The 25862-nt window shown below is 44.0% G+C and overlaps 1 protein-coding gene across 1 annotated transcript in view; it reads left to right on the top strand.

Annotated features, from left to right (window-relative positions):
- PIBF1 (progesterone immunomodulatory binding factor 1) overlaps positions 1–25862 on the top strand; it is a 1771771-nt gene that overhangs the window by 1464449 nt on the left and 281460 nt on the right. The window contains exon 15 of the mRNA XM_069639889.1: positions 18843–18973. Within this exon, the coding sequence (XP_069495990.1) occupies positions 18843–18973 (131 nt within the window). The remainder of the gene's footprint in view (positions 1–18842; positions 18974–25862) is intronic.

The following is a 25862-nucleotide window of genomic DNA, read 5'->3' as shown; positions in this document are numbered from 1 at the left end:
GAAAAATCAAGCTTTGGAAGCAAAACATTTTTATTCAACACAGAGATTAAAAATGTAAGAAAAAGATTCAAAGCTAAAACCAAAGTAATGGCAGTGCCCCACATACGACACCAAACAGATGTCTGGTCATCTCTGAGCTGCCAATCGTATTGTCCTCGAAAAACCTGGTTCGTTCCTTATCAAAGAACGTACACACAGCTGCCAGGTGTTTCAGGGTTTCACGAGAATTGCTTACCCCACAGAACCTACAATCCTTCTCTGAAGCCCTTGAGTCACCCAAGTATTCGGGCTGTTCCAGTTCCTGACTTTCTCGTTGACCGGTAGTTGATTTAACCTGAAGCACATACAATTCATACATATAACAGAGCAGGGGAACGTCTGAAGATATAATGGCAGACATTCCCTAGCAGGTATAAACTGAGAATATTCCACAAAGCTTGTATACGAATGAATGCAATCAACCGTCTCAGCCCAATCAGACCTGAACAGAATCTTTTTAATATGCCCTGGTCTAAGAATCGAATCATCTTCAGAGGCACAGATATACACCAACACAGAGCACATCCGTTCCTTAAACTCACTCAAAGATGGCACAGAGCCTGCAAGCATAGCAACCTTAAGACTCTCATAAAGGGAATTCTTGGGAGGAGCAATTATTCTTCCGAAGAAAGAAAGCTGTCTCCAGACATACCTAGCCTTTAATGACACAAGACACAGCTCATGTCTAATGATGGCATTCAGGATCACCATAGAAAGGCCAAGGACATTCTTGTATAGTCTGCCCTGAATAGTATTCAGAAAATCACCCATATTATGGGAGCAAAGGTCAAGACCGTAAAGGATAATCGCCTCAAATTTGGCTAGGTAGTAACGTCTCTGGGGAAGTAAGGAAAATGTACATCCTTTCTGCTTTAGGAACTTCATTTGAGCAATAAGTTTCTTCGCCTTGTCATTCAAGATGGATTTCCAGTATTCAATACTGACCCTGTTAGCCAAATGGTATCCCAGATGGATTACTGTTTTGACCTGCTCCACATTATCAGTTCCCATAGTCAAAGGATATTGTATCTCTTTGGTTCTTCATGATAGAACCTGTACCTTAGACTTTGAGGCATTAGGGAACAGGTTATTTTCCTCCGCCTATTCAAAGAAAAGCTGCATCTTAGCTCTAAGACCTTGCAGGGTTCTATCGAACAGTATAAAATAGTCTGCATAGGCCATCCACTCCAACCTAACACTCCCCAACCTTGCCGGTGCAATGGAAGGACCCTGCCACAGTCCCTCCGCATCGCACGTATAGAGGTTGAAGAGCGTAGGGGCCAGGGTAACCCTTACTTTACACCTGTAAAGGTAGGTATCTCAGAAGAGAGAACACCATCCTCAGACAATCGAACACAAATAGATGTTTTAGAGTGCAGTAAAGCAATCCGCTGGACCAACGTATGAGAAATGCCCAAAGAGGGCATTTTGTACCAAAGCCTGGATCTTATCACCTCGTCAAAGGCACTAGTGATGTCTAACGAAGCTAGATGGACATCACCAACATGGGTATGATGGACATAATGTCTAAGGTGCGACAGAATAGACGCATTAAGTGAAGTGCCAAGCTCAGCTCGAACCCCCACCTGAAACCTACTTAAAAGGTTACGTTCCCTGATAACACTATTAAGATCCCTTAACAGAAGAATAGAAAAAACCTTACTGGTAGCATCAGTTAGGGCTATGGGTCGGTAATTAGACAAATCAAGTTTATCGCCCCTTTTGAAAATAGGTATGATAATAGATTTCGACCAGAAAACAGCACTGTGTAGGACGAAAAAATGTGGTCGAACATAGATTTTAATAGCTCGACCCATGTACCAGAATCTTCTTTGAGAACAAAAGGGGGAATGCCATCAGGACCGGGGGCCGTAGATGGCTTAAGAAGAGCAATCACCCATGATATATCCTCCTTGTTCCAATTACATATTCCCTTCACAGGAGAGCCCAGATCAAAATCATCAAGCGCCCCAAAGGCCTCAGGTAAGGCATATATCTTAGTGTAGAAAGAAACCCAGGAAGCAAAATCTATAGGGCAGTCCATACTCCCTTTAGCATTCCCCAAAAGCCTGTAAACTGAAGATCAGAATTGGCCATCTTTACCCTTACACAGAAGTTCCATCATATTTTAATGACACACAAAGTAAGCGTCCATCCTGAGAGATTTGATGTAATTCTTATGACTCAGGATAATCGCACATTTAACTTTCCCATAGTCGGAAGGCAAGATCTTTTCTTTTACGGGCCTTGGAGAATAGGATTCTTTCATCTCTCACAACACATTTCTTATTAAGACTCGCCGAACGAATCGAATTTGGCGGATGCAGGCCAAAATAGCATTATATGTGGAGGCACCGCCGCTAACCCCAAGATCGCAACCAGGAAGTACAGTAGCAGGCTTTTGGAGAGAGACAGAAAGGAACAGGTTGAATTTATACACCGTTTTCTTATTCCACAAAACTTTAGTGCCCCTGTTGTTGGACTCCAGACCCGCTAAATCTGGTTTGATACAAGGGATAGACATGAAAATAGTGAAAGTGAAAGAGAGAGGCAAGTGATCCCCCAGGTCAGAATGAATTTTTATTTTTTTTATTTTTTTATTTTTATTTATTTAGGACAGGTCAGAATGAAGTTGACTCAGATAACTACAGTGTTTCCTAATACTATCTGAAGTATTCAATATGTGAAGTCAACACTCCTCTATGCAAAGTATGTTTAGTAGCAAGAGATGATGGCATATGGTCCAGCAAAGGCAAGTCCCGCTCCTTGAGAAAAAAATCCCAGCTAATACCTCGTCTAAGATTCGCATGCTGCACCAAAGGAAGAGCCCCTATAGAATTCCACCTGGAACCCTCTGCACAAAAGGAATTAAAATCCCCTCCCAAGATAACTTGAAATCCACATCCTCTCTGAATCCATTCGTACATGATTTCGCCAATCCCCTCCTCTATAGTGTCAAAAGTAACTCTAATAGGATTCCAGTAAAGATTGAGTATCAGTATCGGAGAGAAACCAACACCCAAATTTAACTTGATGGCCAAAAGTCATTCCGAGCAACACCGAACTTACCACGAGAAACCCAAATTACGATCTATAGCAATGGTTAGACCTCCTAACGGGCGCCCCCCCGCCCCCTCCCCAACTGCAGGACAGGAAATAGTATGATACCCATCTAACAGAGGATTGGCCATCAGCATAGTCTCCTGAAGTGGATAGATTCTTGGAATACTGGTACAAGTTGTATTAAGCAGCAATTTATACAAATTAGAACTACCGCAAGTATTCCACGATATGACTTCAATGACCATCCTGTCCTGCATGTACCGGACCTTGCCTTAGACTTTCTAAGGATATAAGAGCAGGTTGTATCCAAGACCAATCCTGGCCATTTCCCAGAAGATTAGAAATAAGAGACATTATATTTCCGGAGTCACCCATAGGTACAGAGGGGGGCCCCACCACTATTTCTGGGGTGGATGCCACAGGTTCCTTGAATGAGAGAAAGGTTTTCGCTTCAGCAGAATTCTGCAATTCCACCAGGTCAAATCCCATGGATAGGAGATTAGACTGTTGATCCCAAACCATGGTATATAATATAGTTTATTTTCAGAATCGAGAGAGTACAGACACCAACGGCTCCTTCAAAGTATTTGAAATCTTTAAAGAACGAAGCACACCTAACAGGAACTAGCAGGAAGTCTGGCTCCAGCCTTTACAAGGATGATCCAAACAAGCATAAATATGAAAATGTTACATCTCGAGGACACGCATTGTACTGCCAAAGACCAACCCTGCATTGACAGCTTTCACATAAAATCAGGTTGGTGAAGAGCCTGAAGACGTCCAGGGCACAGTGTACTTTCCTCAAGATCAACATCAAAACCCTGGCCTCATTCATCTGTCTTAACTTCAGTGCCTCTTTTAAAACTGGCAAAATCTCTAGACCACTCAAAGAAACTACTATTATCCCACTCCTCAAATAAACACCCTGGACCCCCAAGGACAGTTGCACCTTTCACCAGATCTCGAATGTCCCATTCATGACCAAAATCCTTGCACAGAATGTCACTCACTACAAACCTTACAGAATATACTGAGTGGTCAGGCCTATTCTATGGCAACCAGACCGGGTGCTGACCCTTCAGTAGTACTGAAACCAACATTCTCTTCATAAGGGAAGAAATCCTCAAAAGCAATAGATTCCAACTCCTCTTCTGTACTAATCCTGCTAGACCATTCAGCAACATTTAAAATAGACCACCACACTCTTAAGAGACTTGCTGATGACCTAGGCATTAAATTGATCTCTTCATTCCTTGAATGCACAACCCATATTAAAATCTGTGAGTTAAGATTTTAACCATCTGCCCTTAGCCTTGGATCCCACAGGGTTTTCCACGATCACCATGGTTCTTCAATGCTGGCATCAGACCTCTGGCCTGCACACACGAAGCGGTTCTCCCCCATATTCCAACTCTTTGCAGATGTGGCCAAAATAGCTTTCAAGCTCAATAGAAATGACACTCGGTGCACTGAGATCTCCAACTGCCCCTGGATAATGCTTAAATGTTGTAGGCTAAACAATTGCCACCTCTGCCCAAAAACTGAGCTTGCCCTCTGTGACCTCCCTAAACATAGCGGGTTACCTTTCAGTTGGCCAGACTTGATGGGTTGCATCACCAGCCCCGGTCAAACCCCTTAACCTATGTAACATTCTACATGAGGATGTGCCACTCGCACCACAATTTGAGTTTGCACACAAAGCACATTTTAAACTCTTCATGTCATGACTCCCTTGTGGCTCTCTGTTACCCGTAGAGGGAACCTCAAACATGTGTTTCACTTCTGAGAGCAGCGGTCTAGCTGTTCTTACTCAGTGTGCGATGCCTGACCTCAGAGCACAGTGTTTTCCGAAGCCGGAACAGTCAAAGGATTTTAGTGACTCTGAATCCAGTGCACCGCTTCTCCTGTTGCTCCGATGCTTTAGTAAGGCTAATCCTTGTTCGATTCTCCTGTCTACTATTCAGCCTGTTTTCTTCCTTAATCTAACTCCTTTATGTTGGTCTGTGCGGTCTCTCCAGTTCTCCTGCTGTTGTGTGCTGTCCAGCCGCAACATCCTGCCTTTCCCTGCGATCACAACCAGATCCTGTTCCGCTGGCACCTTTAGAGGCATGAACACCTGGCCCTGCTCTGTGGGAGTTTTCAAAGGAACCTTACATCAGGGTTTTCTTCCCCAGAGGGTATCCCGGCAGCTGCTCACCTATTGGTTTTTGCACACACATTGGGCTTCCGGGAGCTCCATAGTATCTTCTGCTTTGGTCCTGTCAACATATTGGGTGAGTGTTTTCTGGCTGGTATAACACTTTGTGCTGCAAAAAAACTTGCTCTACATAGAGGTGGCTCAAAAGAAAGAACTGACTAGAGGCCCATCTAATCTTGACTATTGTAATTCCATGTACCTTGTTAAACATCAGACCCATCATATCAGGTTTGTTCACAACCATGCAGCTAGACATAGCTTGGGTCCTAACATACAGGGCTCCATCATGCCTGCACTCAAAGCCCTTCTCTCATTTGATTCCAGTCTGCCAGAAGGTGCTCTGTCTGATACACATCTCTCCACAATCAGGGTTCCAAGTAAATGAGAGCTCTGCTGACCCCAGGTCATCAGGTGAAAACCCCCTGGACCACCCCAAGTACAAAATGTGAAGTAATGGGACTAGAACATTGCTGGTTTCACCTTCAAACTATGGAATGACTTGTCAAATTCCCCAAGAACGGAACTCAACTCCAAAAGATGCTTACATATCCTTAAATCAACCTTGTTCAAGACCGCTTTCCCAGAGACTCGCACAGCAAACTCCAGGAGCTACTCATCCAACCCAGAACGAGGCTGCCTCCAACTGGCCTTGCGTTAGAGATCATCTCCCACTGGGACCCAACAGACGGAATGCCACACTGCTATGATGCACTTAGTATTTTTTTAATTAATGTTGTTAATTGTCCAAGATTTTTCTAACCAGATAAGAGTGTACCCTACTCTGTATGGTACCCGTTTTTTTCGTATGCACTACCCGGTTCTTCAAATGTCTGTTGCGAGTTGGTGCTGTACAAAACGCCAATTAAATACATCAAATGTCCTGTGTAGCCCCATCACATAACTTGCGTAATCGCCATATACTAAAATGCAATCCCACGTGTGCAGGTGCATCAGATGGAATTTACAGCCTCAAATGACCCACCAATGAGTTGTGCAAAACTTCAAAATGGATTAATTTATGTTTGTACATGCAGGAAATCCTTGAGTAAGTTCCGAGTCGCACAAGTGCCCTTTTCGTGGAATGTGTACTGTTCCATTCCCATACCTTTTTGGTCTACTTCTTTCAATTGTGAAGAATAGGATATTGGAGGGTTGCAGATCTTGTAAAATCCCTGCTAGATAAGGAGCCTGAATCGTAACGCCCAAATACTTCCAGCTGGTAACTAATTCCAGTTTGCAATTATTAGCATGCCTATTAAACTTAGGTTTTGTCTTTTTTTGGATTATCAAAAACCAAATCTTTGTCTTATTTTATTTATTTATTTATTGAGCATTTGTTAGGTGCCTATACAACATAATAGTGTTTCCAGGTGCCACAAGACAAAGTGGGGAGGGAACAAGGGGAGTAAATAATAATGGCAAAAAAGTCAGTAAATATACAATCGTGGTCCTACTAGGCCTTGTGACATTTGGACGTTCAAGTGCAGTGAAGAGAAGTGCAGGAGATGGGGGTGGGGGAATAGGGGGTGGGGGCAAAGTATGGGCAAGTGCTGGTGAGAGCCCGGGAGGAAGTGCTGAGGGGTTCCAGGGGAGAAAGCCGCTGGCTAAGTGCAAGGGTGGAGGATGCACAGCCGGCAGGTAGGGGGCCCACAAGGACAGTCTTGGGGGCGGTCGGGGGACGGGTGCTGGTGTCGACTGGGCAGGGGCATGGTAACCTGTGAGATTCATGGAGGTCCAGGCCGCTAGTCTCAGCGGCAGTGGGTGATTAGCAGGGAAGGGAAAGAGGTAGTGAAAAGCAGAGTTTTGAGAAGTTACTGGAACTTAAGGAGGTCCGGCTGAAGTCTGAGAGGAGTAGGGAGGCTCTTCAAAAGAGAGGCACCAGCTAAAGAGGGAGACATGCCCCCACTCCCTGCTTGTAGAAACGTTTGACAAGCAGTCGGTGGGGTTAGAGCAGCAGAGGGCTCTAGCAGGGAAATATTTGGTGAGAGAAAGTTGGAGATAGTGGGGTCCCAGGCCCCAGAAAGCCTTGTGGATGATGCAGAGGTTCTTGAATTTGACCCTCACGGCCAGGGAAGAGATCTTCAACCTGGAGAGATATGGTCCCTGGGCTTGTGGCCAAAGGTAAGTCTTGCAGCCCTATTCTTGATTAGCTGAAGGGGGCGTAGGGAGGAAAGGGGTTGTGTGAGGAAGAGGCTGTTGCAATAGTCCAATCTAGAGAGGACCAAAGCTCTGGACACATTGAGCGTCTGGGGAAAGGTGATGAAAGGGGGGATGCCTCTAAGGAGGTGAAGCTCTAAGTGGACCTTCTTGGCAAGGTCCAAGATGTGAAGGGTGAAGGAGCGAGAGAGAGGAGTTGAAGATAACCCAGAGGTTTTTTGGCCTCACAGGATTGTGAAGGATAGAGCCCAAGGAAAGCATCCAGGGGGAAGGAGGGAAACAGGGCGCAGGTGTCCCCATAAGAAGGATCTGTCTTACTGGCATTAAGACACAGGTCGTTGGCCGCACACCATGCCGGATAGTGCTCAATCGGGCATGAGGGAGTAAGAAGAAGAAGAGGAGGTAGTAGAGGGATGGAAAGCTGTGTGTCATCAGCATAACACTGGGAATGAAGAGAGGAGGAGGAGGAGGAGGAGGAGGAGATCAGGTGAGCAAGTGGGGCACGATAGATATTGAAGAAGCATGGCAATAGGATAGAGCCCTGGGGGATACCACAGGTGTAGAGAGCGAAGTGGTTTAAGAAAAAGAGCCCAGCTGCAACTGGGAGGGATGGTTACTGAGGAAAGAGGTCAGCCATTCCAGTGCCCGGTCCGTGATGCAGAGGGTATCACAAAGCCGTTTTATGAGGATAGAATGATTGACCGTGTCAATGGCAGATTAGAGATCGAGGAGAATAACAGCAGGAGAGTTAGTCTAGATTTGCGAGAATGTCTTCACGGTGGTTCTGGAATCCAGATTGATGGCCATGGAGGCAACCAGCAAGTTCAGTATGAAGGATCAGTTGGGGGAGAGCCAACTTCTCCAGGAGTTTACCCAGGAAGTAGGTGGTGGAGATATGGCGATAGTTAGCTGAGCAGGAAGGGTCAGAGAGGGTGCCCAAGGGAGTGCTTGAGGGATATAGGGAAAGAGCCAGTGGCGAAGGAGTGGTTACAGAAATCTGTAAGAGCCAGGGCGAGAGAGGAGATATTGTCCTTAATAGTTCTAGAAGAGCAGGGGAGCACCTGTTAGGATGAGACAGTCATAGAGCGGACAACTTTAGGGACCTTATCAGGTGCTATGCGCAGAATGGAGGAGAGCCAAGGGAGGTAGGAGAGCGGGAGCGGAGGTGGTGGAGAGTGAGGACAGGATGACCTGAGTTTTAGATGTGAAATGGGAGGCCAAAGCGGTGCAGAGAGCATGAGAAGGAAGGAAAGGTGGAGACTGCAGTTGGATTGGTGAGTTCCTTGCAGATGTTGAAAAGTTGTTGTGTTGTCAGTGGCTCCAGAGATCCAGGCTTGGATGTGGGCTCTCTTCTTAGAGCGGATAGAAAAGTTATATTGCCTTTGGGGCAGGTGACAGGCCAGTTTGTCAGAGAATGAACCCGAGGTCAGTACAGCAACACTGCACTTACGTTTCAGAGATGCTAGTTCTGAGTCATACCAGTCGTTGCACTTGGAGGCAGGTTTCCGGCAGATCCTTAGGACAGGGGCAAGGATGTCGGAGATGGAGAGGTGCAGGTTAGCGACGACAGAGTCAGAGGGAGAGTCAGAAGCAGGGGTGAGAGGGGGGATGAAATAGGGAAGAAAAATAGTGACTTGCAATTGCTTCATCGGTCGAATGACGTCGAGAGAGGCTCAGTGTGGGGGGCTGGCAGACCCTCCGAAGGACCCCAAGCGAGAAGAGTGGTCAGACCAGGAGAGGGGGCGGTGACCGGATTAGAGAAAGGGATGTCTCCATAGATAAAGGCATCCAGAGTGTGTCTACCTGAGTGGATCGGACCGGAAGGAAGAATAATGAGAGAGTGGGGGGTGGAGTCACAGAGGTCATGGAACTGTGAGGTGGCTGATTCAGGAAAGTCGAGGTGGATATTTAAGTCACTAAGGAGGAGGAGTTTGGAAGAAGAGTCTAAGAGGGAGGGTGTGAGGTCAGCCCATTCAGAGAGGAAGAGAGGGATGGGGCCAAGGCCTGCAGTTGGTAGCGAGGGTGAGTGAATAGGAGAGACTCCAAGCCTACAGAAGAGGCATTCAAAAGAGGTGTAGAATTGAGTAGGTATCATAGAAGCAGGGACTCACTCTGGGAAGGTCAGGGACACTCCACCTTCGGGCCCTTTGGGCCTGGGTTTGGAAAAGGTTATGTAGCCCTCAGGAAGGAGAGTGTCAAGAGGAATGACACAGCTGGCATTGAACCACATCTCAGTAAGGGTGAGGACGTCGAGGTTAAAGCCTTCAAGAAGGAGACAGATGTCAGAGTTGTGTTTGACAGCAGAACGAGCTTTGGGTTCAGGGGCATGGTACTCTCGTTGGTGGTGGCAGAGAGGTTAGAGGATAGGAGGAAGGAGGATTAGCAGGAGAACAGAGGAAGTTAATGAGAGAGTGCAGGTGCTGGTCAAGGAGGAGAAGAGTAGGTTGAGAACCTTGGGCCATGATAGTGCAATCGTGATAGATCTTAATGATGCACCTAGAGGATGAGAAGCATGCCAAGAGTACTTCCCATCTAATGCCACCATTAATGTGTGAAAAAGAGAAATGGGAGAGAGTGAAGACCAGGGGGGGGGGGGGAGTCCATAGGTCAGGGGAGGGGACAGAAAAGATGTCAGTAATAGTCTGCCTGGTAGTAGTATTAATGTAGGTGCCAGCAATAAGGAGGCCTGGATTATAGGCGAGGAGAGCTTTTTCAAGTTTTTATCTTCCAGACTTTGTGAGAGAGATAGGATAGGTGATAGAGTATCAGTTAGAATATATAGGAGTGCCATGTAGTGGGGGGGGGGGGGGCGACAGGGGAGCTGCACAGTGCATGAATAAACTCGCCAGGCTGCCTAGCAGGCACAGATGAAGGAGGGGCTTTAAACAAGATATGCAGAGGGAAGCAGAATTTTAAGTACCCAGGCTGGGTGAGCACGAAAGTGCAGCTGATAAACAGTGCACAGGTTTAAAGGCACATCTAAATTCAACTTTCCAGCTAAGCACTAAAATGCAGCAGAAAACAATCAATGCAAAGGTTTAAAACACAAGATTCAAGTTTCAGGCGGTGCAGAAACAGCAGAGGTAAAAAAAGGCTTTGTGAATCAGAGCAAACAGAGTATACAGGGCATATACTTTTGACATGTAAGATAACAGAGTAGAGAGGCAAAAATATACATGTTGGAGTGGTGGGACAGAGAAAGACAAACTGTTAAATACAGTGTTAAAACAGAATAAGGGACGTCTACATTTGGAATTCTCGCTTTGCAGTGAAATGCAGTATTTGTACAGAAACGAGACCAGATTTAGAGACTTTGATCCTATATACAATTAGGCAACAGGCTAAGGTCAGTTGTGTCATTGCAAAGCATCCCCAAAGTTCAGAGATTGCAGGACACATAGAGATGGCCGTCAAGACAGTGAAAGGCTGATGGAGTCACGGTGCAGGAGTCCTGGGGGAAACTCTAGTGGGGAGAAGGCGGTGGTGCAGGTGTACAAAGTTTCAGGAGAGCGTTCATGTGATGTAGGACACACACAGAGGTAGAGTCAGAGGTATGAGAAATACCACACAGGCGGTAGGAGTGTGAAGTACCAGCCATTGAGGACAGGCAGCAACAGGGCAGCAATGCAAGGGGGAAAAGCTAATTTAGTGTGAGCCAGCCTGGAGTATAGGGGCTCAATCTGTGGCTCAGCTCTGCTGCGGAAGGGAAAGCACAGTGCAGGTGGCACATCCGGCACCCAGGGAAGAGCCTGTACTGGCCATAAGGGAAGACTGGAGAGGGGGAGGCACTTACTGGGCTAACCGGCGCCTCGAACGCTGAATGATGGTGCGCCAAAAGCAAGGGGCTCCCCCCAGCTCTGGACAGGACCAGACAGGGGTAGGCAAGACCCTTTCAGGTGGCCCTTGAGGGAGCCAGCATTCGCCTGCCGGCTCCTGGGTCTGCAGCTGCAAAAGGCAAATGGAATCGGGCAGAATACCCACAGGATGCAGGGATCAGCTGGCAATGCAGACTTGCAGGGTGGCCATGATGGAAGGCCTGAGCTGGCAATTCTAAGCCACCACCATGTGGATATAACAGGCTCAGGGCACAGGTGGTGCCAGCCCAGACTGCAAGATGAAGGAAGACCCCAACAAGAGGGATTACGTTCTAAATGAAGATCCTGCAAGAATTTAGTGAGATGGTTTATCAATCTCTGCAGTCCCACATGCCTATCAGGACTATATTGTCGGCATAAGCTAAGTAATTGATATAGAAGTGCCCCAATTTAGGTGGAAAAAGCAAACCTGTGGCAAGCAAATTGCAAAGATAAGAAATGTAGAAGCTGAAAAGTGCCGGTACCAGGATACACCGTGGCGGAAGCCACGGAACGTCGGCACTGGACTGACATTGAGCCTTTAGCATATAGACGTATTCACACATGGGTATCCGAATGAATGTATTTTATTATATTGATTAGTGAAGAACAACATTCAGCTATATTCAATGTAATCCTCGGTTTGTCTCTTAACTTTATAAAAAAACCTGAGAGATCTGCAAAAGCCAAGTACAATGGCTATTTCGGGTAAGGGCTTTTAGTTGCAGGGGATAAAAAAATTTGTCAGGACCCTGTGACATTTACAAAAACCTGCTAGCTTGGGATCTTTGGAATTTGATGAGACCAACCAGTCCTCAAACTGTCTTCATTTCAAAGACGCAAATCTGTTACTTGAGGCGTTTACGAGTGCTTTTGGCCTGTAATTTTGAGCAGCTGCCCTGTTCCATTTTTGTTAAAATGGCGACCAGATGGGAGAATTTCCAAGATTTGCACCTAGATTACATTTGAATGATACAATTGAAAAGTTTAAATAACACAGAAGACCATAAGGTAGGGTTACCCAGAAGTCTAACTATAGCTAAGCGATCTGGTCCAGGGGCTCGTGATGGTTTTGCCTTCATTATTAAACGAAAAATATCCTCGTAGTCAGTTAAGTTCCCAATAAGTGTCTGTGGGTTCAGTGTCTGAGAAAATCAAAGACTCTGGTATATCATACAGTCTTGCTAAAAAGGATGTCCACATCGACTCCGCTATATGATTTACATTAAGGCGTACCTTGGGTGTCCCAAAGTTGTTAATTAAGGACCAAAAAAACTTTTGTTGTGGCTAGCTTTCGAAGCAGCTAGCATAGTTTCTGCATCGCGTTGTAACATAAGACACTGATGGCCTTTTAACCAATTTTTTCATTTTTGTTTCAAAAGTTTGCGCGAATCCTACGATTTAGTTCCCTTTTCTTAAACCAACTGTATCGTCATAGCAATGAATGTGATTCGAGTGGGGAAAACTTTTTACTCCTTGATAACATTTCAAAAACTGATCCGCGGAGAAGATTAAAGCCTATGATAGGGTTGAATAATCTGTAAAAGAATCCTGATTGGATTTAAGGAACCTATCAAGTTTAGTATTAAATGTATCAATCATTGGTGGGTTCCATCTAAGTCTTGGTCCCGGAGTGTGGACGGACACCACTTGCAAGGTAGAGCGATTGCTGTTTCCCAAATTAATCACATCAAAGACATTAAATCTGTTGAAAAGAATATCAGCCAGAAATCTATAGTTACGTGTGAAACATCAGTCACCTCTCACCCAAGTCAGCTTTGCTGGGATATCAGAAGAAACGGTTATATATAATGACAGAGAGCAAAATATTAGGAAAGACACGGAAGTTAGGTGGTAATGTTGGTCTTGCGCCCCCACCACCTTTAAAAAAACAAAATAAACAAGGAAAGGGGTGTACTGGGGCTATACCTATGTAATTAGAAAGGCAGAGGGAAAAATGCTCTACGACAGACTAAAACCACCAAAATGAAAAAAACGTCTTTTACAGTCATTAGTTTAGGCTTGCAACACATATACTATCCCAAAATATTGCATTCAAATACTGATTCATGTGTACATGGGGATAAGAGCTCTGGCAATGGGCGCACAGGCATGACATTTATTTGAGGAGGGATAAACAGTGTATTAGGTGTTTGGTTATTGATCCCTCCCATTCACTGTCCCTAGCCATGCTAAAACCTATGGCTCATCCCACCCATTCCTGTCCATCTCGGGAACTCTTTGAGCTCTTCCATGGCGGCAGCCATCTTAAATGACTGTCTCCAAGGAAGCTCTCTGGAAATCAGCCGAAACTAGCGGCCATCTTTGAATAGGAAGGATACCATGCATCTTCCAAATAAAATTATACATTAAAGCATGTGAGTGTAATATGTTTTAAAATAGCTAATGTAAATGTATTTTGTTTTTCATGGTTTTGTTATTTGTTTTATTACTGTATTGGATGCATAAGAGTTGCAAAATCTGTCTATATATTGAAATTATTTCCATTGCATTAGTGACATATTATTTTCAGCTGTCTCGCCGCAGAAAAGTGAAGTATTTTAAATCTCTTCCATCCAGGAGCAGACTCTTTAAACAGAACGTTGTGTGAGCTAAATTTGGCAAAATTGGAAATGTCCATAAATAAAGTTCTTCCTTTATTACGTAGGCTTCCAAGGGTTCCCCATAAAAAGACGAACACGAGGCTAGTTTGTAGATAGAAGCCCTTGCTTCTAGGCACTGATTATCTGTGCAATGTGACACCAATAATTTAAATCAATACATTATATGTATTTTTAATAGTATCCGGCTCCTAGCATCTGAGGCAAACTGTTTGAAGAGTGATTTTGCAGGAAATGCTAAAATGGGCAATAGTCCTCTTGCAACCCAGTAAGTGTAAGCATTAAAGCATAATTCGTTTGAGCTTGGTTCTCTCTTGTGACAGTGATGCGTAGAAGCCTTTGAGAAAGCTGTAATCGGAGTTCACCTCTTCTGGTTTTGGTATGTGTTTATTCTTTCGCTGGCAGCGCCTGCCACTGAAGATGAACGTTGTTTTCTCTCTGCTTCTGCTCGTCATTTTATGGGGTTGGCATTTTTGGCTCAAGTTTTGTGGTTGATGCCCGGTTTCAGCTGTTGTTGTGGTGTTGCCTTGGAGTAAAGTCTGCAGCTAGTGGGCTAGAGAAGGGTGTTGTACAGGTTCAGTTTTTTCACTGCTGCTGGGCCAATCCGTTCCGAAATGGCGTGCTCTGCGCCACTGGCTGACGGCATTTCAACATTTCATGCCAATCTCTTTACCACAGTGAAAGCAACACTTGTGTAAAAAGGGGGCTGTTATATACGTACACATGTTTTTTTCACTATTTGATTATGCAGCCAAGATAATATATTTTATTTTACTTTTGTTTAATGTGAATGCTCCGCATAAGTGGTATATGCAGCGTATATGAGTGGGCTGCGTTTGTTTGCGCAACACTTTATTTTTTTCACATTTATAAAGCGTGATAAGCCCAGTGGCATCAAGGCACTGAAAACATACTCACAGTGCTTGGTATGCATGAGAGATTGCTGGTTGAGGCCTGAGGAAAACAACCTGGAAGAATTACATGGACAGCCATGTTACTCGAAGTGCTTAGAAGCAGAAGAAGCATCATGGACAAGTTGCACAGTAATGTGTTGGGGGCTCTTTGAAAGATCCAGAATGAGGGCTTGGCCCGTAAGGCAGGAGTGTGTTTCAGTGTTGGTCTGCCATTGTGGGGAAGCTCTAACCCACTGCCTTTGCACATTTGAATTTGGGCAGGGTTAGATGGCGTGCATCGGCTGATCTGGTAGGCCAGTAGATTGGACTTTACTGATTCTCTGTGAAAGATAAGGAGGAGCAGAGTTGGATAAACATCTATGTGCTGTACATAAGGTTTTGAACAAAATTTGTTCTTTTACTGGGCGCCAACGCACAGATCTTCTCGCTACCGAAATGTGATCCCTCCTAGGGATATTGAGAGCTGCATGGAGGGAATTATTCTGTATGATCTGCATTTTGGAAGTGTTGGTTGCCGAAGTGCCTGCAAACAAAGCATTGCAATAGTCAAGTATTGAGCCTATGACCGCTCGCGCAATAGTCGGTCAGCTGTCCTCTCTGAGAAAGGGTCTGGCATACATCCACTTCGACGTGTAGGCAGCAGAAGAGGCAATAGCATTCACTTTACTGGTGAAGGAGAGGGTAGCATCAAGGTATACACCCAGTGTCTTCACCACTGGGGAGACTGGGATGGAGACCCCATCAATAATGAAAGAAGAGTAGCTCGGGTTAAGTTTTTTTATCACTGCTGCAGGCCCTACTAGGAGGATCTCAGTCTTATCGTCGTTCAGGCACAAGCAGTGAATGGCCATCCAAGCCTGGATGGTCAGGTATACTGATTTTAAGGTTTCCGTGTCCTGTTGGTAGTTAATTGAGAGCAGGAGGAGGATTTGAGTGTCATCAACATAGTTAGTGTATGATATGCCGAAGTGTCTAGGAGGCCAAATAAAGGATTTCTAAAAATGTTGTAGATGTTGGGGGAAACACAACCCTTGGGCACCCCACAGAAGATGGGTTTCGGCTGGGCGCTGATGTTGTCAGCAAAGACTCTGACTGATCTTTCCTCCAGGAAGGAGGCAATCCAGGCCGTGGCCTTGGGGGAGAAGTTGGCTGCTGTGGAGAGGTGACTACATAGGATCTTGTGGTCAACAAGGTCAAAGGCAACCGAGAGATCAAGGAGGACGAGTGCCAGTTCCCCTCGTCTCTGATGTCATCCATCTGATTTTTCAAGTCGAGCAAAGCGGACTCTGTTCCATGTCCTCACCTGAAGCCAGACTTGCATACCCAGAATATGGTAGGTCTCTAGGTAGTTCTGAATTTGAAGGTATGCTGCTCTGTCCAGAAAGTACAAGAGGAACAGGACTGTGGTGATGGGACGGATTTATTTTGCGAGTTTCTGGGTCAAAGGTAGGTATTTTTAGCAAGGGGAGTATCCATGCCTCTTTGAGGCTGCAGGAGACAAAATTGGTTGAGAAGGAGGCGTTGATGAAGGAGGCTAAGGCCTCGGTACAGTCCTTGATAATGGAGGCTGGGCAGATATTGCCTTTGCATTTCGAAGGTTTCAGGTTTTTTAGTAAGGCATTCACCTCGACTGCTGAAATGCGTAGTCAGAAGGGGAGTGGAGGGTACTGAGATGAGCGCTTCCGGGTGTTGTTAGGGGTTTATGGATGGCCTGTTTGAGGGTGGTTTTGTCCTGTTGGGTGTCAATTTTAACGAGGAGGGATTTCTGTATGTTGGAGCACCCGACCTCATCTTTCAGAATGATAGAAGGGATGTGGATGGTGTTTTCACTTCTCTGAGAATGGAGATGATCTCTCTGGTATTAGATTAAGCATTCTCGATTCTAGCACTGTTTGTGGAAGCTTTAACACCGATGGCCTGCTTGTAGAGCTTGGCTGTGGTGCTGAAGAGAAGTTTGTGAGTGTCAGAAGGTGCTTTTTTCTGCTGCATGCTTTTTTGGTGCAGAACAGTTGGGGGTCCTGTGTAAACCATGATATGGCATGTACTGAAGGTTTCGGTTTTTGCAGTGTAAGTGGGGAAATGGTGTTGATGGCTATGGAAAGGGTCTTGGTGTAGACACTGGCAAGCTCATTGGGGTCATATGCATTGAGAAGGTATACTGACTGGAGTGAGCTAAGTAGTGGTGTGATTTTCTATTTGGTGAGGTCCTTGTAGCTGCGGGTGAGTGTTGGAGGCATGGAAGTGGTGGAGGGCCTGGGATGTCTCAAGGGTTGCATGGTGAAGGCCAATAGATTGTGATCAGACCAAGGGCAAAGGGTGTTGGAGGAGATGGTTACTTTGCAATTAACATCTGTGATCCAGGCTAAGGTTCGTATTTGGAATGGCTGGGGGTATTGATGTGGCATGGCGGAATGCGACCCGGAGTGGGATTGATTGCCGTTGAATGGGGGTTAGGCGTAGCGCAATGAGTTTTTCCAGAAGGCAAACTAGCTTTGGTGATTTTACCAGAGTGAATGCTGGGTGCATGGCTGTAGTTGGTGGGAGCGTGTAGGATACTAGATGGTAAGAAGCGGATCAGAGGAATGAGCTCCAATCCTGGGAGACATGAAGTGACATTAGGCAGTACAGGTACAAGTGTATAAGTGCCATGAGCATACATTAGGTTACCAGGCGTATTGTGTCCCTCTTGTCCCGGACAGGTATGTCCTGCGGCTTTGTGTATCGTCCTTGGGTTTTGGCCAGCTTCGCCAGCCGGCAGAGGCAATTGGCCTTCTTTAGTGATCCCCACGGGCCAATGGGATTCGGGCAAAACGTGGGCTTGGCTCCATACACCAGGGCCCACCAAATTCAAAGCGCTGAATGCCAAACATGGAGGAGCCCAGACTCCAGGGCCCAACAGGAGCCACTGTATACACAGGACAACCCCAACCGAACCAGAACCCCACAGGGGGCGCCGGACCGCAAGTCATAGCCTTGAGAAGGACCTACAGGTCAAAACACGTGACGGCTGACCACATGGGGACATAAGAACCCCGACTGTACCTATAAAGGGCGTTTATAACCCAAGAAAATAAACAAACCCTGTTACAATCAAGCACTAAACGCAAAAACTGTGTGGAAAATATATTATTTTGTATATTAAACAAAGGCAAGGTATCCAGGTTTCCTTCCTTTTCTCTACCCAACAAACGAGGTGTGGGCTGCACCTCAACTTTAACCTGTGATCTTGCCACAACATTGGAACCAAAAAAGGAACCCCAATACTGGAGCTCAGCAAGGTTGGTTCCATTCTAGAGCCCACGTTCCCCTCCCCGCCCTTTTTGACAAAATAAAGTATGTGGCATTGACCAGTCACTGCTATTAGATGCCCAGGTGCTTGTACCATTATTGCACCTGCTGCCATCAGTGGCCATTTAATACTACTGCGGCAGTGCCTGGAAAGTGCTTTAGCCATGCCAGACTCTCAAGCACAAACTGTAGGCAATGCCATTGCTTGTTTTTTTCATGTTTTTCCAATGTTATTTTCAAACGTGCAATATTTTCCAACAATTAATGCTTGAAGAAAGTGGTAAAAAATCACAATAACACTGCAATAAAAGCAATATATATATATACAGGAGTGATTTAAACTTAAAACCCCAACTGTTTTTTCTGGAGTTTGTGGAATTATTCAAGCCATCCATGACAGATGGCATCACATATCTATGACCTCCTAAGTCACATCCTTGACACCACTTCAGAAGTAATGTCAGACCTTGGTGTGGTGGCATATAGTGTATAAGGGTATCTGTTAATCGTGAGATGGTAAGAGAAACTCGCTGATCCTAAATTGTGTCCCTGAATTTGAAAGTTGAGCACACCAGTCTGTAATCAACATGTATGCTCCAATTGAAAATTCAAATGTTATTCTGTGTATATGCATTGAGCCGAAAGCCTAATAAAGTATTAACATGCTGTACATTTTAAACCATAGCAGCAATATTTCTGTTATTTGTAGCTTGAAAGTGCAAACTCCTTGTTGAATGAAGCACAGCAGCCTTACCGATACCTTATTGAATCTGTCCGCCAAAGGGATGCTCAAATCCAATCACTAAACAAGCGGATTTCGCAGCTCGAGAAGCAAGTTGGGTAAGTGTATTCTTTTCATGCCATCATTTACGAATTTCATATGTGTGACGGCTAATTGTTGAATAGTCTCCAGGTCCATCTTGTGCCAGATTAATACTACTATATAGGTTGGCTTAAGCCCTCAATCCCTGCCTCCCTCACTCCAAGCGTATGATTGACTGTTAAGGATCTGGTAGAAGATGATCACAAATCTTGCTGCACCCAAAGAAATGCTGGATCGAATTTCTTTGTCTTTAGACTCCTTACACCTTTCTAACTATATTTGCTACCAAAAGGTTTAGTCTAGCAATGTTGGCCTCTGTCTTCATCACTTTGACTGTCTCTCTCAAAGAAAACATAAGTGTGATCCACTCTATCTCACCTTCAACTTTGCAAAGACCCAGACTAACGCACTAGACTGCAGCAAGCACCTCATATTCCCCCACCATCACCTTCCAACCCCTTGTAAAAGTCCTCACTTTTTGAACCTATTTTAGCTTTCCGAGATCCAACACGATTTCCCCTACAGGTATCAAGTAAGTTCGGTGGGGACGCAGTGTACAATTTCCACTACTGTTTCCTCAAGATAACATTAAAATACATCCACAGAGTTAGCCTTTCCTTCTCTTTTTGCACAGACCAACTCTGTGCATGACTTCCTGCTGACTCTGCTTGTAAACTGAATACTGTCAACTCAAGATTCAGATGGTTTCCCCTCCTTGTACCCCTACACGGGAGCACCCTCCCTTTCAACCTTCTATTCTCTTCCACCCGATGTGTTCCTCCACTCTGATCATCACCAGACTAGTCCTCCATAAACGGTCCTTGATCTTAAAACTGTCCCCGGCACCTCTGCGGTTAATGACCAGTATCACTTGGATGTGTAGTACTCTGGGATCACTATAAGCACTACTGTATGGCCAGGGTGCTGCATTTCTTATTACAAAGCACTGAAAGAACCTGTGGACCATTCGGATTACCCTTCATATTTCAGAGGACTCTCCTTTTTTGATATTGCACTCTTGCTTATCAAACACACAAAAACACCAATATAATTTTCATAACATGAATTTTGATGTGTGCCAGCTTAATTCATAGCATGATGGAGCAACTAGGCACTCCAGTTATGCCTATCATTTGCCATGCCAGACTTTTCATCTCGGTCTGTACCCCTTGTGATCAAATTGGGAGAAGTAATCTACCCCAAATATGGAAGCTGGCCAACTCCTCACTTTGACGGTTCATACAATATTAAATTAACTCATAGGTGTCCATCTCTGCTATTGATTTCCTGGTGTCTAAACAGGAGTGATTTTAAAAAATGTTTTTATATATATAAGCAATATGCAGCATTTAAATATTCTCGTTTATAGAAAATATGGTGTTATGCTTATTGCATTGTGTGCCAAATTAGGTTACATTACATTATACACATTACAAGATAATAGGGGGTGCATTTTAATCTGTAGTTTATTAAGATAGGTTGTATATTTCTGCATGGGTAGAAAAGACCATCCTTTTACTTAACCAATGCAGCATCGAGCAAACAGCAGTTATTTTTACATCAGACACATTCTAAAGTTTCTGGAGCCAAGGATAGTAAACTTTTCCTCTGTGTTGCTGAGCGAGCATCGATAACCACACGGATAGACGCTGCAAGTATATGTGGGATGTCGCTGCGACCAAGGCCATCTTAAGCACTTTTGGGGCCCTGGACACGTACATCTTTGGGGCCCCACCTCCCCTAAACTAAAGGAAATTAGTGATCAAGAATATATTATCTGGTCGCTCCCCTTCGTCACGATCACAACCTATAGGTTGATATGCTGCCTCGTAGCATTCAAAATATGCAGGTTTACTCCCTTTAAGTCCCCTTACCCACTTCATTCCTGCTCTAATCAGAATGATAAACAAGTAGCATTTGAAGGCCAACATTCGCAGTCTACCAAGAGGTTACTTTTGTTCCAGTATAGATACAGGACACTTTATATCCATAGCATCCAGGAAGGTATGCAGCGTGTAGTATTAATGCAGGACTGTATGTAAAAGGTTCATGTAACCCAGAATAGACGGAGAACTCACATTAGTTGCCTCACAGAATGCAAATGTGCTCAAGCATGGATACAGGAGACCATTTGGAAGGAAGGTGAAAGTTACACATAACCATAGCATGGATCGTCGATGCAGATGAGAAGCTACCAGCAAGGTGTCTGTATCCAGATAGACTGAGATTAGAAGTGGGACATGGTTTTCAAATGGTGTGCTGTTAACGATCAAAGGAACAAATGTCTGGTGTGCAATATATCAATGCTCACTATTATAGGGGACGCAACACTAGAGCGGTTCTATGTGATTTCAGAGAATACATAACAGAGAATGTTTGTTCAGTGAAAACAATAAAACATATCAACATTTTTTTTGTTTTGTTAGGCAGGGGGCAACCTTCCCCACCCCTGTTTCTGTGTTTAAACCAACCCCAACCGTTTTACTCCCTTACCCCACCCCATATCTATTTTTAAAAAGGTTTGATGTTTTTTTCTGTTTTTGTTTATCTGTTAAAGCAGTCTCAGTAATTGTATTCTCTATTATCATTGCATACACACTATAGCCAGTGAAACCATGAGTGAGGCTTCTTTTAAGATCATACCGTGAGAAGGAAATCACTCCGAAGGGCTGACAATTTTGAAAGGTTTAGGGACTGGCAATTTTGAGAGGTTAGGCAATACAAGATTAAATTAGATGCCCAGGATCACACATTGGTTAAGGGGTGAAGCTGGAATTTGTGCCAACTCTGCAATTTCTGCATTTGAACGCTTTCTTTTCCAGTTCTTACCATGAACTAAAATAATCTCATTTTATAAAACTGACTTGGAAAGTACACATCACTATCAAACATGACGATTTTTAAAAACAAAATATTATAGAAGGGTGTTACGCAAAATGGGAATGATTCTAGCTACATTGTTTGCATCATCAAGAGAAGTATATAAGTGCCAGCATACCAATCGATGTGATTTAAAAGATATCTGGGTTTGTCTTTCGTATTTTAAAGTTATAAATATTTCCAAAATACTGGTTTGTGAAATTGTATTTTATTAACGTGTAGAAAAACCTTTGACTTTTACAAAAAAGCAAACTGTTTTTTGTTTCCAACGAGTTTACCTTAAAATATGCTTGCCCGAGGCCTGCAACATCTGGTCCGCTTTCTTTTGTCTTCCACCCCTTTCCCTCAAAAGGCCTACATATTTTATTTTATGACACACCGTAAACTCGACAAGCATCAGGTCGTGGGTCACATAAATGCAGGACAGAAAGAAGAGACACATGACATTAAAGAGGTCATTGGTTGGAAGCAAGTTATCCTGTTAGATTATTCGAATAGGTAAGTTTTCAGACTTTTTCGGAAGGATAAGAGGTTGCTTTCAAGAGGCAATTCTGGTGCAAGAGCATTCCATTCCAAAGAAGTCCTGTAACCGAAAGATTTACCATTTCCTTTCATTGTCTTGGGGTGAGGGCATGTTAGTAGCATCTAATTACTGTATCTCAGCTTTCGATTTGGCTGATAGAAGATGATTCTTTCTTTTAGATAGTCTGGAGCAAAGCCATAAGTTACTTTATGCACAAAGACTAAAGTCTTGAACAGTATTCTGGCTCTGATCGGCAGTCAATGTAGTAATGTTTGATATTCAGAAATATGTTCTCGTAGCACTTGCTTGATGATGCAAACCACAGCATTTTGTATTATTGCAAAGCTTGCAGATCTTCTTTGGAGGCGCCGGCCAACAGGGAATTACAGTAATCAATCCTAGATCGGATGGTGGCTCTAGCCAGGATTTTGCAAGTTTTGTCAAACACCAAGGGTTTGATTTTCTTTAGAAGTTTTAAGTAGTAATGGGAGTTTTGTATTCCATTTACTTGGGCATCCGAGCTAACTGAGCAATCCAAGTAAGTGCCCAATGTTTTTACTTTTTAATGCGTTTTCTGATGCTTTTGTCTAACTGAAAGTTATCGTACCTCAAATCTAGTTCAGTTCTCAAGTGGGTGGAGCTGAAAATCAGTAGCTCCGTTTAGCATCATTCAGAGACATCCTGTGCTTCTGCATCCATTGCTTTGTCATAAAGACAGTATTTAGCTTGGTGCTATCCTGCACATTATCTCCAGTCAATTCTACGATAAGCTGAGTATCCTCAGCATAATTTGTAAAGGAGACATTTGTATCTTCTAGCAAGTCGCATAGTGGTTTCATATAAAGGTTGAACAAAGCTGGCGATAAGCAGACTCCCTGTGGGACTCCCCATCTAATGGGCATATAGTCGGAAGTCCTATCTCCCCAATGAATGCAGATACTCTGGCCGTCAGGAAGGAATAAATCCACTCTATTGCTCCAGGTGAGCAATTTTCAACTCTCTCCAAGGGGCTAATAGTATATCATGATCCTGTAAATCAAAGGCTGCTGATGGATTCCGGTAGATGTGGTATGCTGGTATTATTGGAACTTTTAACTCCAACATGTATGTTTGTAGGTCTAGTGATGCACTTTCCGTGCTGTGTTGTGTTCTAAAACCAGATTGTTTGGGGCGGAGGATTTTATTTTGTTCCAAGAAATTCTGCAGTTTTCTGGTAGCTACTTCGTCCAATACTTTTAGTAGGAATAAGGTTTTGGTCATTGGGCGTAGATTGGTGCCATTTTCTGAATGTTTGTCCATTTATTTAACAAGAGAGGTCAAGGTCACTTTTTTAATGCTTTTGGGTACTTTGTTATGCTGAAAAGAAGCATTATTAAATCGGTTGAGGAACGGGACAAACATTTTCTTGTGATCAAGAATAAGCTTGGAGGGAAGGCTATCTCCTAGACAGGAGGTCGGGTGCATACAACTCACAACTTACATCCGTTCCACTAGATTTATGTTGCGAAAAGAGGAGGCTGGTTTTTCCTCCTAGATTTTTCTTTTGTGTGTGAATGAACATCAAGTGAGTCGTCTGGAGATGACGATCTGATTTTATCACGACCATTTAAAACTTTTTCAGCAAATGCCTTTTGATCTTTGATACAGTCCTGCGTTGAAGGGGCAAAAGAGCTTTTTTGAAGAAGAAAGATCAAATAATGGACTAAACGATGCCACCAGCATGCAAGAAGGTAAACCTCACAGCAGAAAGCACAGTAATGTAAGAGATATTAGGTGATTTGACCAGGATCACTGTATCATCTGCTGACAAAGCCAGGGTACAAGCATGAACGCTTTGTTTCCACAGTCTTGAATTTTGATACTTAGTCATCTCTTGGACTAAAAGTTTTAGCTCATTATTGGAAGTGATTGCCTAGGTTTTACAACACCCCATCTGAACAAACCAACTTCTAGGCCTTCGCCATGCGGATGACATGTTAGTTCTTCTAACAAGTCCTATCTGGTGCAGGTACATTGCTGATAATAGCACCTGTTGTGCTGCAAAACCAAGTACACATGCAGACAGGTTTATAAACCGAAGACATAGAAAAGGCTCAACCAGCCTTACTGGAATGTGCTATTTTAATTTTAAATATGAACATATATCTCGGTAATAAGTAGAAACTACTGAGTAACTATGACCCACGCTCAGTGCTTTCTAGTCCTAATAAGCAGTTAGGCGTGCAGCCCAACTAGAGGCTCTACTCCCATCCTCCAAAAATATACACAAGCTATGACAAGTTGGTTGCACTCGCCTTAATAAATCATTGTAAGTACGCTAATCATATTGTCTTTGCTCACTAATCTTGCTTTAATGTAGTATAATTTGCAGAAAGATTCAGCCAACACGTGTTTCAACACAGGGTCTTTCTCAAGGCTAATAGTTGCATATATGAACATTATCAAACCAAATTATCTCACAACCATTTGGCAAACCATTCCTCAGGGATTTTGGGTGCGTCAACCAATCCATCCTTCAACTAACACCTGATTGCTAAGGTGGGGTTAATGAACAATTTTGAGTCCAGTATGATGAATAGCAAATTTATGCTGGTTTTTAGTTTCTAATATGTTTTTTCCCCATGTCTCCCTCTGCTCTTTTTCTTGTCTCCAACCATGACCATGGTATGTATTTATAATTTTCATGTATGCAAAAGTTGCTGTTAACATACATTGCTCCAACTGATTTTGCTCTGCTCTCTGCAATAAGTGCTTAACACACTGAGCTAACTTCTGAACCATTGTGGCACTCAATCTATCAATATGCAGTTCAACTTTGGCTATTGCACATGATCAGCATAATTCTCACAAGAAGAAAATAATGATACAGGAGTAATGCAGTAGGGAACACACAAACTATGTATACCACAATGAACACAGAAAGCATTACATGATGCATTGATCAAGGCAGAATGTACTTTGTCAAAACAGACGGGCAATAGGTTTAGAGCCTCAGCAGCAGTCCATAAAATATCCTGGCATTTGCTATTTAAGTCTGGTGAACAATGGAATCTTCTTTACATCGGGAAGCCTTGTGATGCCCCCTGCCCCCCAACCCCACTCCAAGGTGGGTCCCCGGGGAAAGTGCCCCTTTTGCCCTCTCATAAAAACGTCTGAGTGCGACTGCATCATCAGTCATTGGACACACTAGATATATGTATGTGCACCCGTTTTCATTTTGTTCAGGTCCTGCTGTATTCTCTGTGCTGACATGTGTAAGGAAATTAATAGGCGTTTGGATGCAGCCTGGATGTGCAATGGTAATCGGGGACGACAGTGTGTTGTCAGTCCCCTTTACATTGACATGCATTGACGTGCTCACATTCATTGGGAACTTGTACCAGTCTCCTGCTGGTGCTTTTGAGCTTGCTTTTGCCTGGTAATTCTTTAACTGGTACTGATTTCTTTGGGTTCTTTGAAGGCAATTTCCTAGCTTTGCATTTCATTAAAACTCTTGTTTTTTT

The sequence above is a fragment of the Ambystoma mexicanum genome, chromosome 7q (assembly GCF_040938575.1).
Source record: "Ambystoma mexicanum isolate Mex_15411 chromosome 7q, UKY_AmexF1_1, whole genome shotgun sequence".
NCBI classification, from domain to species: domain Eukaryota; kingdom Metazoa; phylum Chordata; class Amphibia; order Caudata; family Ambystomatidae; genus Ambystoma; species Ambystoma mexicanum.
The sequence above is the reverse complement of the archived record's forward strand: the minus strand, read 5'-3'. Positions and strand labels throughout refer to the sequence as shown.